The following is a 12,171-nucleotide window of genomic DNA, read 5'->3' as shown; positions in this document are numbered from 1 at the left end:
TGGTGAGAAATGTCAGTACTGGGAGGTTCAACACTTGCACATTTTGTGATCCATGCTATCATCATGCATTTCCATGCAAATACAAAATGACCAAGAATGCTCTATGAACACCATTTTGCCCACACATTTTAAGCTCCAATATTAGAAGAGCATCTTTTACTAAGCCAATGTGGGTTTTCCATTTCCAAAATCTGCCATCCTTGTGGTCTCCTCTAGTTTAAAATAGTATTTTATAAATAGTTAAATGCTGTGGACCCATACCCAAGAAGAATTTAGTTTGCAGATTGCTTGTTTTATTTTATAGTGTTATGATCCTGATAGGGACTGTTAACGTTTAAAGAGAATTACGAACATCCAGCAATTAACTGAAAGAATCATGCCACAAGATTTCATGAATATAAACAAAAACAAACTTTACTGCATATAAAAGAGAAATTAAACAAAGCAAGCACCACTAATAAAGACTTCTCTTATATGTTACAAGAATCTTGAAGGTTCATTTGCTTCTAGGGTCAACCCAAAGGTATGCCACAGTCCCCTGGAATTCACTTTGATTTCTCCTCAATGTGCTAGAAATTCTCCAAGGAACAAGATTTATGGGGATCCTTACATTAACTTTTGACTAATTGACTTTCCAACTTTTCTTTAAAGCCCTCATGACTGTGGACACTTCAGCTCCTTGTGATGACTTTGCACATACCTAAACTGCTTTTTCCCAGTCTGCTCCCACAGCTTCTGTACAGCTCTTTCCAAGCTAATTGCTCAACCTCATTGATTTCTGCCACAAGGCTAATTGCCTTTCACTATGAAGATCATTGTAGGTTTCATCCCTCTAGCTTCAAGCTAGGCAAATCTTCCCACTTCACTTCCCCTCATGAATTCCAAACTGAGCTCAAGCCCCCACCTGCATTCTGTGTGGTGAATGATAAAGTTAGTATTTTCTCTGCTTAAGGTGCAGGCCTGCCTAACATTTATTTCCTTTTGCTCCCCCAACTCAGTGAGCTGCTGCCTACACAAGACCAAAGCCACACCTGCCTTCTGTGAGGAACACCCAGATAAATTAAACAAAGGAACCTTCTAACCCCCACAACCCATCTCTATGACAATGTGGCACACTTGGAATGTTTTAAGCAGAAATGTAAATGAACTATCTTTTACCTTAAAAACCAACCCCTTGCATTCTGTGACCCATATGAATAATTCATATCTCTAATGGACATAATTGCCCTCTCCAGATGCCCTGGTTCCACTCAGAGGTCCAAAGGTGGGTCATCCATTGCTTAAGTTTATTTTAGATCACAATTGGAAGTGAATAAACACAGGTGACTTTTTAACTGCAATTAACCCATACTCTCATTCACTTTAATGTTACTTACTAGGTTCTGAATCAAGATTTCCATTTATCTTACATTTAACACTTTAATCTCCAACCTAAAAGTAATATTCCTAAATTTAAACCTCTAAAACACATGAATTATGGAATCAAATATTCACAATATCTCATAAGTACAAGGGAGGAAACTATGATGACAGATGAAGCCACAATTTAATCTAGCTCCCATGATAGAGAGGAGAGTTTCTAAGTTCAATGCACCAGTCAATACTCACCCAAAAGCATCATTATTTCCCAAGGTACCAGCCTTGGTTCAAAGGTCATGGGTTCCAACTACTGCAGTACTTTAGCCCAAAATCTAGACTGACATTTCAGTGCAATGATGAGGAATTATTACATTGCCTTTTATGAGACATCAAACCAAGGCTTCATCTGTACCATTAGCTGGACATAAAAATTCCCATTGCACTATTCAAAGAGCAGGGGATTTCACACAGTGCCCTGAGCAACATTCATCTCTCAACTAACATGATTAAAGCAGACTAACTGGTCACTTATCTCATTAAGCAAACTAGTTGTCATGTTTGCCAAACAAACAGCAATGACCACACTACCAAAGTAGCTCTTTGGCTGTAAAGCACTTTGGGATGTCCTCAGAACTTGAAATGTGCTGGCTTAGTCCATCTACATTACTGCTGGGAAGTTTCAGATCAAACTGTTCTATTTGTAAGTAAGGATTCCATATTGAGCTTATTTACAGACGCCATCTCCTTTCCATCACAAAGCCAAATTTCTAACTCCAAAGCATTGCCCCTGATTCCTTATTTTGTTGAAATTGTCATGACATGCCTTTGTCAACTCCACACCTAACTACTCCAATGATCTCCTCAGTGGTCTCACTTCTCCCATCCTCCCACAAGCCCAATGTCTAAAAATCTGCTACAGAATTAGCGTTCAACATTAAGTTCTCCTCTTCCATCACTCTATCCTTGTTGGTTCCCCATCTCCAAAGGCACGGGATTCAAAATTCTCATGTTTATTTTCTAGTCTCATAGCCTTGTCCTATCCAAATCTCCTCCAGCCGGACATCCTACTCCCACCAAAAATAATTTGCTCTTCTGGCCCTGGTCTGATATGGATCCCTCCCCCACCCACAATTCAGTCCTTTTTCCGATTGGTAGCAGGACTTTTAGAATTCTAGGTTCTTCTCAACCTTCGTTTTTTTTTAAAAATCGTCTCAAACCCCATCCTTCAACAAGGTTTTCATTACTCCTTCTAAACTTTCCAATCCTGGCCTGGCATGTGCTTTCATCAGTGAAATGCCTTGAGACGGTTTTCATTTAAGGTGCCATATAAATACAAGTTATGTCCCTAATCTCTTAGCACATTTAAAACCCTCTCCAGTGGCTTAGAGGTAGCCTTCCTAGATTCTAAAATTTACTGGAGAAAATAAACTGAAACAACAGCAGCTTGTACGTTATACAGCATCTTTAACAGAATAAAATGTCCCATGTGCTTAAAAGACATTGTAAAACAAAATATGATGCCGAGGAGATATTGGGGTAGATAACCAAAAGCTTGGTCAAAAAGGTAGATTTTGAGGAGTTCCTTAAAGCAGAAAAGCAAGGAAGAGAGGTTGAGAGGTTTAAGGAGGGAATTCCAGAGCTTAGGACCTAGGCAGCCACCAATGATGGAGCGATTAAAATCGGCAACACTCAAGAGGTCAGTTTTAGTGGAGTGCAGATATCTTGGAGGGTTGTAGGGCTGAAGAAGATTACAAAGATAGGGAGGGGCCAGTCATGGGGTTTTTGAAAACAAAGATGAAAATTTTAAAACTGATGTGCTGTTAAACCAGGAGCCAGTGTAGGTCAGGAACCACAGGGATGATAGGCGAGCAGGATTTCCTGTGAGTGAGAACATGGGCAACAGTTTTGGATGGCCTCAAGTTTACAGAGGGTTGAATGTGGGAGGCCAGACATGTGTGTTAAAATAGTAAAGTCAGCGTTAACAAAGGCATGGATAAGGATTTCAGCAGCGGATGAGCTGAGGTAGGGGTGGAGTTGGTTAATGTTACAGAGGTGGAAATGTGAGTGGATGTGTGGTCAAAAGCACATCTTGGAGTCAAATATGACACTGAGATTGCAAACAATCTTGTTCAGTGTCAGGCAGTGACCAGGAAGAGGGATGGGGTCAGCGACAAGGAAGAGGAGTTGCTGGTGGGGACCGAAGACATTGGCTTCAGTCCCGCTTCAAAACAATTGAAAAATATCATGGAAAGATTAAATTGCTGTTTAGCAGTTTATACACAAGCACAGGTGGCAATAATCATCAGGAAAATATAAACAGATTTGCTGTAATGCAGACAAAGCCTACAAAAAAATGTTGCTCAGTATGTAGACACAGTTCCAGTATTTTAAACTGTACTTCACAAAATATTTGTTGCTCTCAAAATACACCAATTAAGCATTTAGAGGAAAGGTTTGTTGAAGACTTAAAGTAACTTCAAGCTGACATTAAAAATTTATACTTATCTCGTACACATTACATCTACAGATCTAACCACAACAAAGATTATGAGTAGCACTGAAATAAAATTCAGTGAAAGCAATTAAAGATTTTAAATTTTTTTAAAAACAATCTCTTAATGATAAGGCTTAACTTTTAGATTGCATTGTTCATTGCCCTCCTTACTCACCAGTAACTGGGTGCAGGAAGACCCCCATTATTTTCACTGAATTCAATTTCAAAAGAACAGGAAAATGAAATGTTATGGTATCACTGGTTGACATGTCTGTACATGTGCATGCATGTGTGTAAGGTAAACCCATAGAAAATGTAAAAAGATAGATCTGTTAAAGCAGGCAATTGAAGACAGTAACTTTCTTATAAACTTGTCAATTCAGCAGTGCACCCATTTCAGACAGACGTGAGCAACTGGCAGAATGCATCATCATAGCACAGAACACTGCAGATATAAAAAGAAAACCCTTCACATTGAAGTTTAAAGCAAATGATTTTAGTTCCAATTTACAGCAAATCACACTCAGAAGTGAACAAAAATTGCAGCGTTGAAGCCCAAAGAAGCAGCAAGAACCACCACCACAGAAGTTTCAGTTCAAACGTTATGTCTAGAAAATTTCAACTTACAACGAGGCCTCTTTCTCTTTCGACTCATTTGTGTTATCAAGTTCTTCGACATTTGCATCTGAATTCCCCAAGATATTTTTTTTCCTTGGTGAAAGAATCAAAACATTCAGGAGGTTTAGGGTGTTTAATTTAATTAGCTATGATTTCAAAATAAAGCCATTGTTAACCTATTCTTTTTATCGTTAGAAAAACATTTGGGAGGATTTCTAAGAATTTTTTAAATTGCAGTTCCTCCCCTTCTCCCATAATACTTTGTTTTGACAAATGATTTCATATTTCATATAATTATCACAAAATATCCAAAACCCAATTTTATCAGATTAAATTTCAAGTAATTTTATATTTTTGAGGTAGTTGAAGCTGATTTTATATTGAAGATGTATCACAAGGGCTTTTCTGGCCCCGTGAGCTGTGAAAAAATCAAGTAGGCTTACTTCAAAGTCAATTCATGACAAGTGTGTGTATATTCAGTAAGCACTGAAGACTTTGTTGATCATGAGTTTCAGTACAGGAGTCATCAGCTGCAGGACAATGCTGCAGCTCATAACTCCAGACCACAAATAAACAGCTGCCCTTACTTTCTGTCCATATCAGATGCTGCAGCATAATGCAAAGCAGTGCAGCCTCGTTCATCTGTTTCATTAATATTGGCCCCCGTTGACACCAGTGTCATGATAGACTGGTGATTACAATTCGCAGCTGCATAGTGCAATGGAGTCCTGCAAAACATCATTGCATAGAAATGGATTTTAAAAATATTTTCAGCAATATCCAAACCACAAGACAGGATTTTTCCTTTAAACATACTGTGATCTAAGAATACCTGATAGATGTTTAAAGGAACTTTGGAAAGCAAATCAAACACTTCAATTACAATATCCAGACTTAACTACCATTTAACTTGTGCTAACAAATCATTAATACATGTTTATGTGATACATTCTCAATTTTAAATTCAATTATTCAAATTATCTCTATACAAAACTATAAACTGTTGAGAAAGCAAACACAAGAAAAAATTATGCTGCAGACTCTGCCGGCTACTGTGTTCTGCAAAACCACAACATCAACCATGTTGGCTGGATTTATTACAAAAGTCAAGAGTAAGCCACACACCTCCCACATTTGTCCTTGTTATTGAAATCCGCTCCACTACTTAGTAGTAGTTTTATACAGTCAACATTGCTGTGTGATGAAACATAAAGTATTTTAGAGTGAAACAGTGCATTTCCAGGTAATTCTGTTTTTGTTTCTAATTTCAAATATGTCTTCTCAATGAGGTCAAAACCCAAACTAAATTACAAACTAACCCAGTAAGATTATGAGAACAAAACATTACAGGGAGCTGCAAGAAGTTTTGATAAAACACCTGTAAATATTAAATCATCCACTTTAAGCATAGATTTTCAAGTAAAAGTTCTGAGAAGTTCCATGAAAAAATACATTGTCATTTTGCAGTGCAGAACTTTGCTGAAAAAAAAGAGACATTTAGTTGAAGCTTTTCATCTTGCACTCATCAGGACAATTCACAAGAATACAATGCAAGGGAAAACAACAAAATTATACTATATGAGAAGGGAGTACTGATTGGTTGGCAAGTGGACTCTGATTGATGAGCACTTGCCATGGGGAATGCACTAGGTGATGGCAACTCCTCCACCAGTCAGAGTCCACTTGCCAAACAATCAGCACTTTCTTCTCATACAGTATAAATTTGTTGCTTTACCTTACATTGTATTCTTGCGAATTGTCCGGATGAGTGCAAGGCAAAAAGCTTTGACAAAATGTCGTTTTTCAAAATACATTGTTTTAAATTCAGGAGTTAAATGAATAATGAATAAAGGAATCCAACAGAGAAAAGCAAAATAACTTGTATTTGAGAAATGCATGCATGTTCAAAAATGAGCTTACCCTCCTGCAGCAGCAGCATGAAGACAAGTCCTTCCAAAATTATCAGGGGTGTCTATCTCAAAGCCTGCAGACAGCACGTGTTCATTACTAAATGATGACACTATGCTATATTTTTGTCCTAGTAGACCGCAAGAAATGTTGCAAAGACAAAAATCAATTAGCATAGGAAAAGGTTCATAGACTGTCCAAGCAACTGGTTTTCTTCAAAAGGTCCATAAACCTTAGAAAACTAAGATGTCGCTGAAAGAAACAACAGCTAAATTTAAAGTAATAGGTAATTTTGGATACAATTAAATCACATTAATTTTTACTCAATACCTACTTGATGGTACATCTACTGAGAACACAAACATTTTTTAAAGCAAGAGTACATCATCAGTTTTTCTGCCTCTGAGAAAATAAGAGGTCAAAAATCTATTCATATTAAATTTTGGGCTGGATTTCCTGTCTGTTGACCACACTTGCGTGAAAAAGCAGCAAACATTACTTCTGGAATATATGCAGGATTTGCAAAATATTTTATTAGTGTGTTTGAGATAGTAAAATTGACAGGATTATTTATTGACGCAGAAGCTGCTTTTTAAACATCATGTGGAAACGGGCAAGGGTTAACAATCTGTATTCAGCATCACCTCAACTAATGCCAAGATAAACAGATCAGCCATTGATTTCTAAAACAATACAGGATACTGAAACTTTCGACACACAGCCACTCAGGAAAGCCATGTGTTTTGCAAAATTGCAATCATTATGAGACAAGTATTAGAGGACAGCAGAGTGCAGGAAGTCATTCAGCAATGAACAAAATTATGGCTGTTGATGGAATTAATGTGGTCCAACATTGTTTTTAATATACTTGCCTGATGACAATAACTTCCTGCAGCAGTCTGCATGTGCATTTAATGCTGCCAAATGCAATGGAAACATACCATGGATGCCACACCTAAGAAAGAAACATCACAATTATGTCATATGAAGTAATAAGTTTTCAGATCAGTTTTTTTTCTATTTCTAGATATTCTTGTTAAATGTACAAACTTTAGCAAAACAGCCACAGAATTTCACATAACAGGGCAATAAAGCATTCTAAAACTACAGCAAGTATATAAAATAGAAAACTTCCCATCTTGCCACATATGCTGCAACAAAAATACTTTACACTCAGTTTTAAAAAAAAGATCCTGGAACTGAGAATAGCAAACAATGGGGGAGGTTGGCTAGTGGGAGAAAAATTAAACTGAACTGTTGCATGGAGAAGCTGACGTGAACTTCCTTAAGCAACTAATTAACTGATTTTGGACCAACAGAGTGAACTTGCTTTCTCTGGAGAAAACAAACTGGGCAGAATGAAACAATATTGACTTTTTAAGTCATATAATTCTAACAAATGTGATTAATTGGAGCTGCTATGGGGGAGGAAACTGAAGTGGCACACTTTTCTGCAGTTTGATACTGCAGCAAACCGACATGCCATGCTAACAAATAGAAAATGAACACTAGTTGTTAGCACTGAAATGTTAAAAGCAGTTTAAAATGACATGCAATCAGACATTCAGAATGTTGTGCTTCTTTGGAAACTTACTTTGCTGTTTCAGCTCCACTGGTTATCAAGGTATTAATCAGGAGTTCATGTCCATATCTGGCAGCCACATGCAATGGGGTATTGCCATCTTTATCAACACAATCTATCTCACCACCTTCAAGAAAAAAAACACTTTTTTTAAAAAAAGCTTAATTTTCAGATTATACAGATAACTTACACCAAATATTTTGGTGCTGTACTATTAAGCAGGTTAAATTGGTGTGAAAGTCTACCGTGTTCCAAATATCACCTGCTTACATTTCCTCCACCATCTCATCTACAGCTTGCTCATCTCTCAATTCAATATCCAAATATAATACTCAGTACCCTCTCAAGCTCAATCTTATTTAAAATCTAACTCAATCAGAACTCATATCCAGTTCTGCACCTAGTCCTGTAACCCTAGTCATGACAACCCCCATTGGTTTCCTTTCCTTAACCACATCAATTTAGAAATACTTGTTCTCATTTTCAAATTCATCCATGGCCTCCCTCCCTTTTACCTCAGGAATATTCTCTCATTCTTATTCCACAGCGTGCACCTCCAATATTCCAATTCTGGCCTAATCTGCATCCCTCTCTTTCATCAAACCATTAGTAGTAAAGCCTACAGCCAATATACCCTGCAATCAAGAATTTCCTTCCTTACCTCACTGCCTTGCTACTTCTCCCCTTATCTTCAAATACATTTTTATAATTATACCTGTAGCCACCTAATGTATCCTTTCCCCTGCTTGCAACTCTTAACCCTACCCTGCCCCAGAATCTTTTAATATTTATGATCATGCTCAGTCCTTAACAAACTTGGACTGGCTTTTTTTTTCCATTCATTTACGGGCATGAGTGTCACTGGCTAGTCCAGCATTTATTGCCAATCCCTAATTGCCCTCAAGAAAGCGGTGTTGAGCTGTTGCCTTCTTGAACCGCTGCAGTCTCTGTGGTGTAGTTTGCTTCCAGGCCTCTACCCTGGCCAATCTCATGTTGCCAGGGCTCCAAACTGCTCAACAATGTGATCCTCCAATATTCAACCTCGCACTTTCACAAGGAAACATTTGTCTCTATTTCCCATCTTCAATGGTGGCTTAATTAAACAACCCATGCTCCAGTCATATTCCTAATTTGAACATAAGATTAATTTAATTCCTTAACATATCAGTGACAAGAAAAATATCACGCCATTGCACTTAATTTGTGACCAACTTCAGCAGTAAAGCGAACCCAATATGTAAAATCCATTTGTTAAGCAATGCTATGCAAATTTTTTCTGAGATGTGCATTACTTTCTGAATATTTTACTTCAGGCTAAAGAAAGAGGGGAGAAATAATCAAGTTGCCTGGCACCCACAAGTTTTTTTGATGCCCCCCTTGTCTAAAAGAGTACCTTAAAAGTACCATCATACAATCAACTATTCATAAATCTTTCCCACATTCTGAATTTCATCTAAAATCCTGACAGATCGTTGCTTGCAAGTCCAAAGTTCTGAGCAATATTTTATCAAACATCAAATCACACATCTTTTGATAGTTATAGACTTTATACTCAAGAGTCTACCTACAAATAATACTGTATATATTAGATATTACATCTAATAGAAAGCTAAAAACTAGAACACCATGTAACATGCTCCACTCCAACAGGAGGCAGCAGAAAAAGGACTATTGGTCAGCTAAGAAATGCTCATTCAATAGTTTCTTGTTCTGATACAACCAATTGCCTGTCATTATTTTGTTGGACTCTGAGTAAATGTCAGTTACTGAACAGTTCCTTTATATTTCAGGCTTTGAACACTTTGTTCAATCATTGGATAAAATATGAATGAGTTCTTGGTTTTGCATTTAGTTATATTGACTTATTACTTTATCTTCTGCAATTTACACCAATTTGGAAGGAGGTCTACAAAGAGTCATTTTTGCCCAAAGATGATGTTACCTGTCCAGCTATATACAAAAAATAATTGGTGAGCTGAAAATGTGAATAGAGAAACTGTGTTATTTGCATTTCGTCAGAAAATTTACTTCAATTTGTTAAACAAAAGCAGCACTATATCGCCACACAATGTTACAGTGAACTTGGATATTCCTAAAATCATTTGGTTCCTCTAAAGCTGACTTCAAGTACTAAGGGCAGAATTTTCTGTCTGTCAGGCGGGAGGGCCCGACTCAATCTCTGGCGGGCGGGGAGCCGATCTCTGCCAGCGAAGCAGGCCGCGCCGCCATTTTATGTGGGCGGGCCAATTCCACTTTGAAAAATATTAGAAATAGAAAACAAAAATTCCCTAACATGTCCCCGTCATGTGACAATGTCACATGAGATGGGACATGTTCATAATTTACAGAAAAACTTTATTAAAATTTTTAAAAACCTACATGAAACCTCATCCTGCCGGTGGATGAGGTTTCATGTTTTCTCTATTTGCCACCAGGGCTCCTGGCCTGCCCGCCAACCTTAAGGTTGGGTGGGCAGGTCCTTTAATTGTTTAAATGATCCTGTCAATGGCCTCAATTGACCATTGACAGGTCGGCAGGCCCGCAGCTGATTTTGCTGCGCCCCCGCCGTACTGAAAATTTAAATGGGGCGGGATGACATTGGGGGTTCCGCCTGACGTCATCCCGCGTCATTTTACACATCGGCAAGCGGGCCCTGCCCCCTGCTCACCAACGGCAAAATTCTGCCCAAAGTCTTCTTTTAAAGACGTGATGAAAAAACATATTTGAGAAAAACAAACATATTTTAGTAAAAATGCTTACGAGTTTGAACACTCCATGCAATATTGAAGGAAGGAATACAGAGAACAAACACAAGGCACTCAGGTGAAGCCAAAATATGGTCACACTTGTGATGGGGTGGGAAAGCAAATATACACACACATATATACAATCTGAAACTTAAAGAGTAATATTTTCAGGGCTGATGTGGCTGATTATTTGCTCATATAGACCGATTTACAATCTCAACTGATTAGATATGTCCATTTCCAAAATTCTATCAGCTCATTTTCAAGTATACCTTTCACTTGATGAACTAAGAGTGGGGAAGGGTATTCCATTTTAAAGTACTCCCAAGCCATTCAGGGAAAATGGTATAACAGTTTTCATAAATTGGCTGGTGGGGAATTGAGACTGGGGTGTGGTGAGTATGTTTATACTAGAAGAACTTCCCCTCGAACATCATTTTTATCCATAATGTCAAGTGTTTAGGAAGTAAGAGAGCTGCTTGCAGCTTTTCTTCATGCCGGAAGTATTTTGCATGGAACAAAAGAAAGACTATTTCACATACCTTTCCTCAGTATTTATTTACTTCAAATAGAGCAAGAAATCTATCATGTAACCAGATCCGGTGCAGTTTCAGAATCAAGGGCTATTTCAAATAATTATCAAAGATGTATTACATTCTAAGTGATTTAACATTTATCAGTGAGAAAAGCTAATCCACTGTGCACATGGCAAACATGTTTATGTCACAGGGCTATTATTGCCAAGCATACAACTTGAACCTTTCAGTCTAAATATGAAACAGTGAGAGCAAAGAAGTTTGAATCAATGTTAATAATTTATCAACTGGTATACACACAGGTCTTGTAAACTGATTTTGAGTTTAAATCTCAAGATAAACCGCATTTAAGGATCCTGATGAAGTTGGTGCAGATGTGTGGAATTTTGAGGACAATTGGTTAGTCATAGATTTGTAAAATCTCTTCTCTATTCCTTATCCAATTTGAGCTGCACCAAGCATAGAGCAGAGAGGGGGAATCCCCAGGTAAGACTGCAGATTCTCCTGCAGTGGAGGGAAACTGAAAGAAGAAACACACTTGTATACTCTTGGGGGCTAGCCACAGAAAACAGTGTCAACTGAGAGCAGGCTAACTAAAGTCTTGCCATGAGAACAGTTTGACTGAAAACAGAAGGTAGGGGTTACAAGGAAGTTAAATAACACTGGAAGTATTAAAACAAATCTTTAATTCAGGTACAATATAAACTGAGTTGTTCCACATTTAATTCAAGTGAAAACTCAGTGATTTGAACAGGGAAAGTTGAAAAACCTATCAGAAGTACTTCCTCCAGATATTTTCTAAGGATAAATGAGACAAGATAGTCTCAATCCTCCCAAAAGAAAGTGGTCAGCTAAAAACCTGACCGCTGTTAAATTTTAGGGACACTGGAGTATAGATTAGTATCAAGGATTGAAAGGGATGGGAAT

At 37.8% G+C, this 12,171-nt stretch overlaps 1 protein-coding gene across 7 annotated transcripts in view; it reads right to left on the bottom strand.

The window, feature by feature from the left end:
* The window catches only part of LOC144686521 (serine/threonine-protein phosphatase 6 regulatory ankyrin repeat subunit C-like), a 188,289-nt gene that overhangs the window by 62,209 nt on the left and 113,909 nt on the right, over window positions 1–12,171 (bottom strand). For 5 of the 7 annotated variants that reach the window (XM_078551828.1, XM_078551835.1, XM_078551829.1 and 2 more), the window contains exons 10-15: window positions 7,974–8,088; window positions 7,252–7,334; window positions 6,392–6,509; window positions 5,597–5,665; window positions 5,059–5,199; window positions 4,481–4,564 (exon numbers count right to left, since the gene is read on the bottom strand). In XM_078551828.1, coding sequence (XP_078407954.1) covers window positions 4,481–4,564; window positions 5,059–5,199; window positions 5,597–5,665; window positions 6,392–6,509; window positions 7,252–7,334; window positions 7,974–8,088 — 610 coding nt within the window. The remainder of the gene's footprint in view (window positions 1–4,480; window positions 4,565–5,058; window positions 5,200–5,596; window positions 5,666–6,391; window positions 6,510–7,251; window positions 7,335–7,973; window positions 8,089–12,171) is intronic. The other 2 variants (XM_078551830.1, XM_078551832.1) reach the window with 1 other exon arrangement.

This window comes from Cetorhinus maximus, chromosome 11, assembly GCF_964194155.1.
Source record: "Cetorhinus maximus chromosome 11, sCetMax3.hap1.1, whole genome shotgun sequence".
Taxonomy (NCBI): domain Eukaryota; kingdom Metazoa; phylum Chordata; class Chondrichthyes; order Lamniformes; family Cetorhinidae; genus Cetorhinus; species Cetorhinus maximus.
Note: the sequence above shows the minus strand (reverse complement) of the source record. Positions and strands in the feature narration are given on the sequence as shown.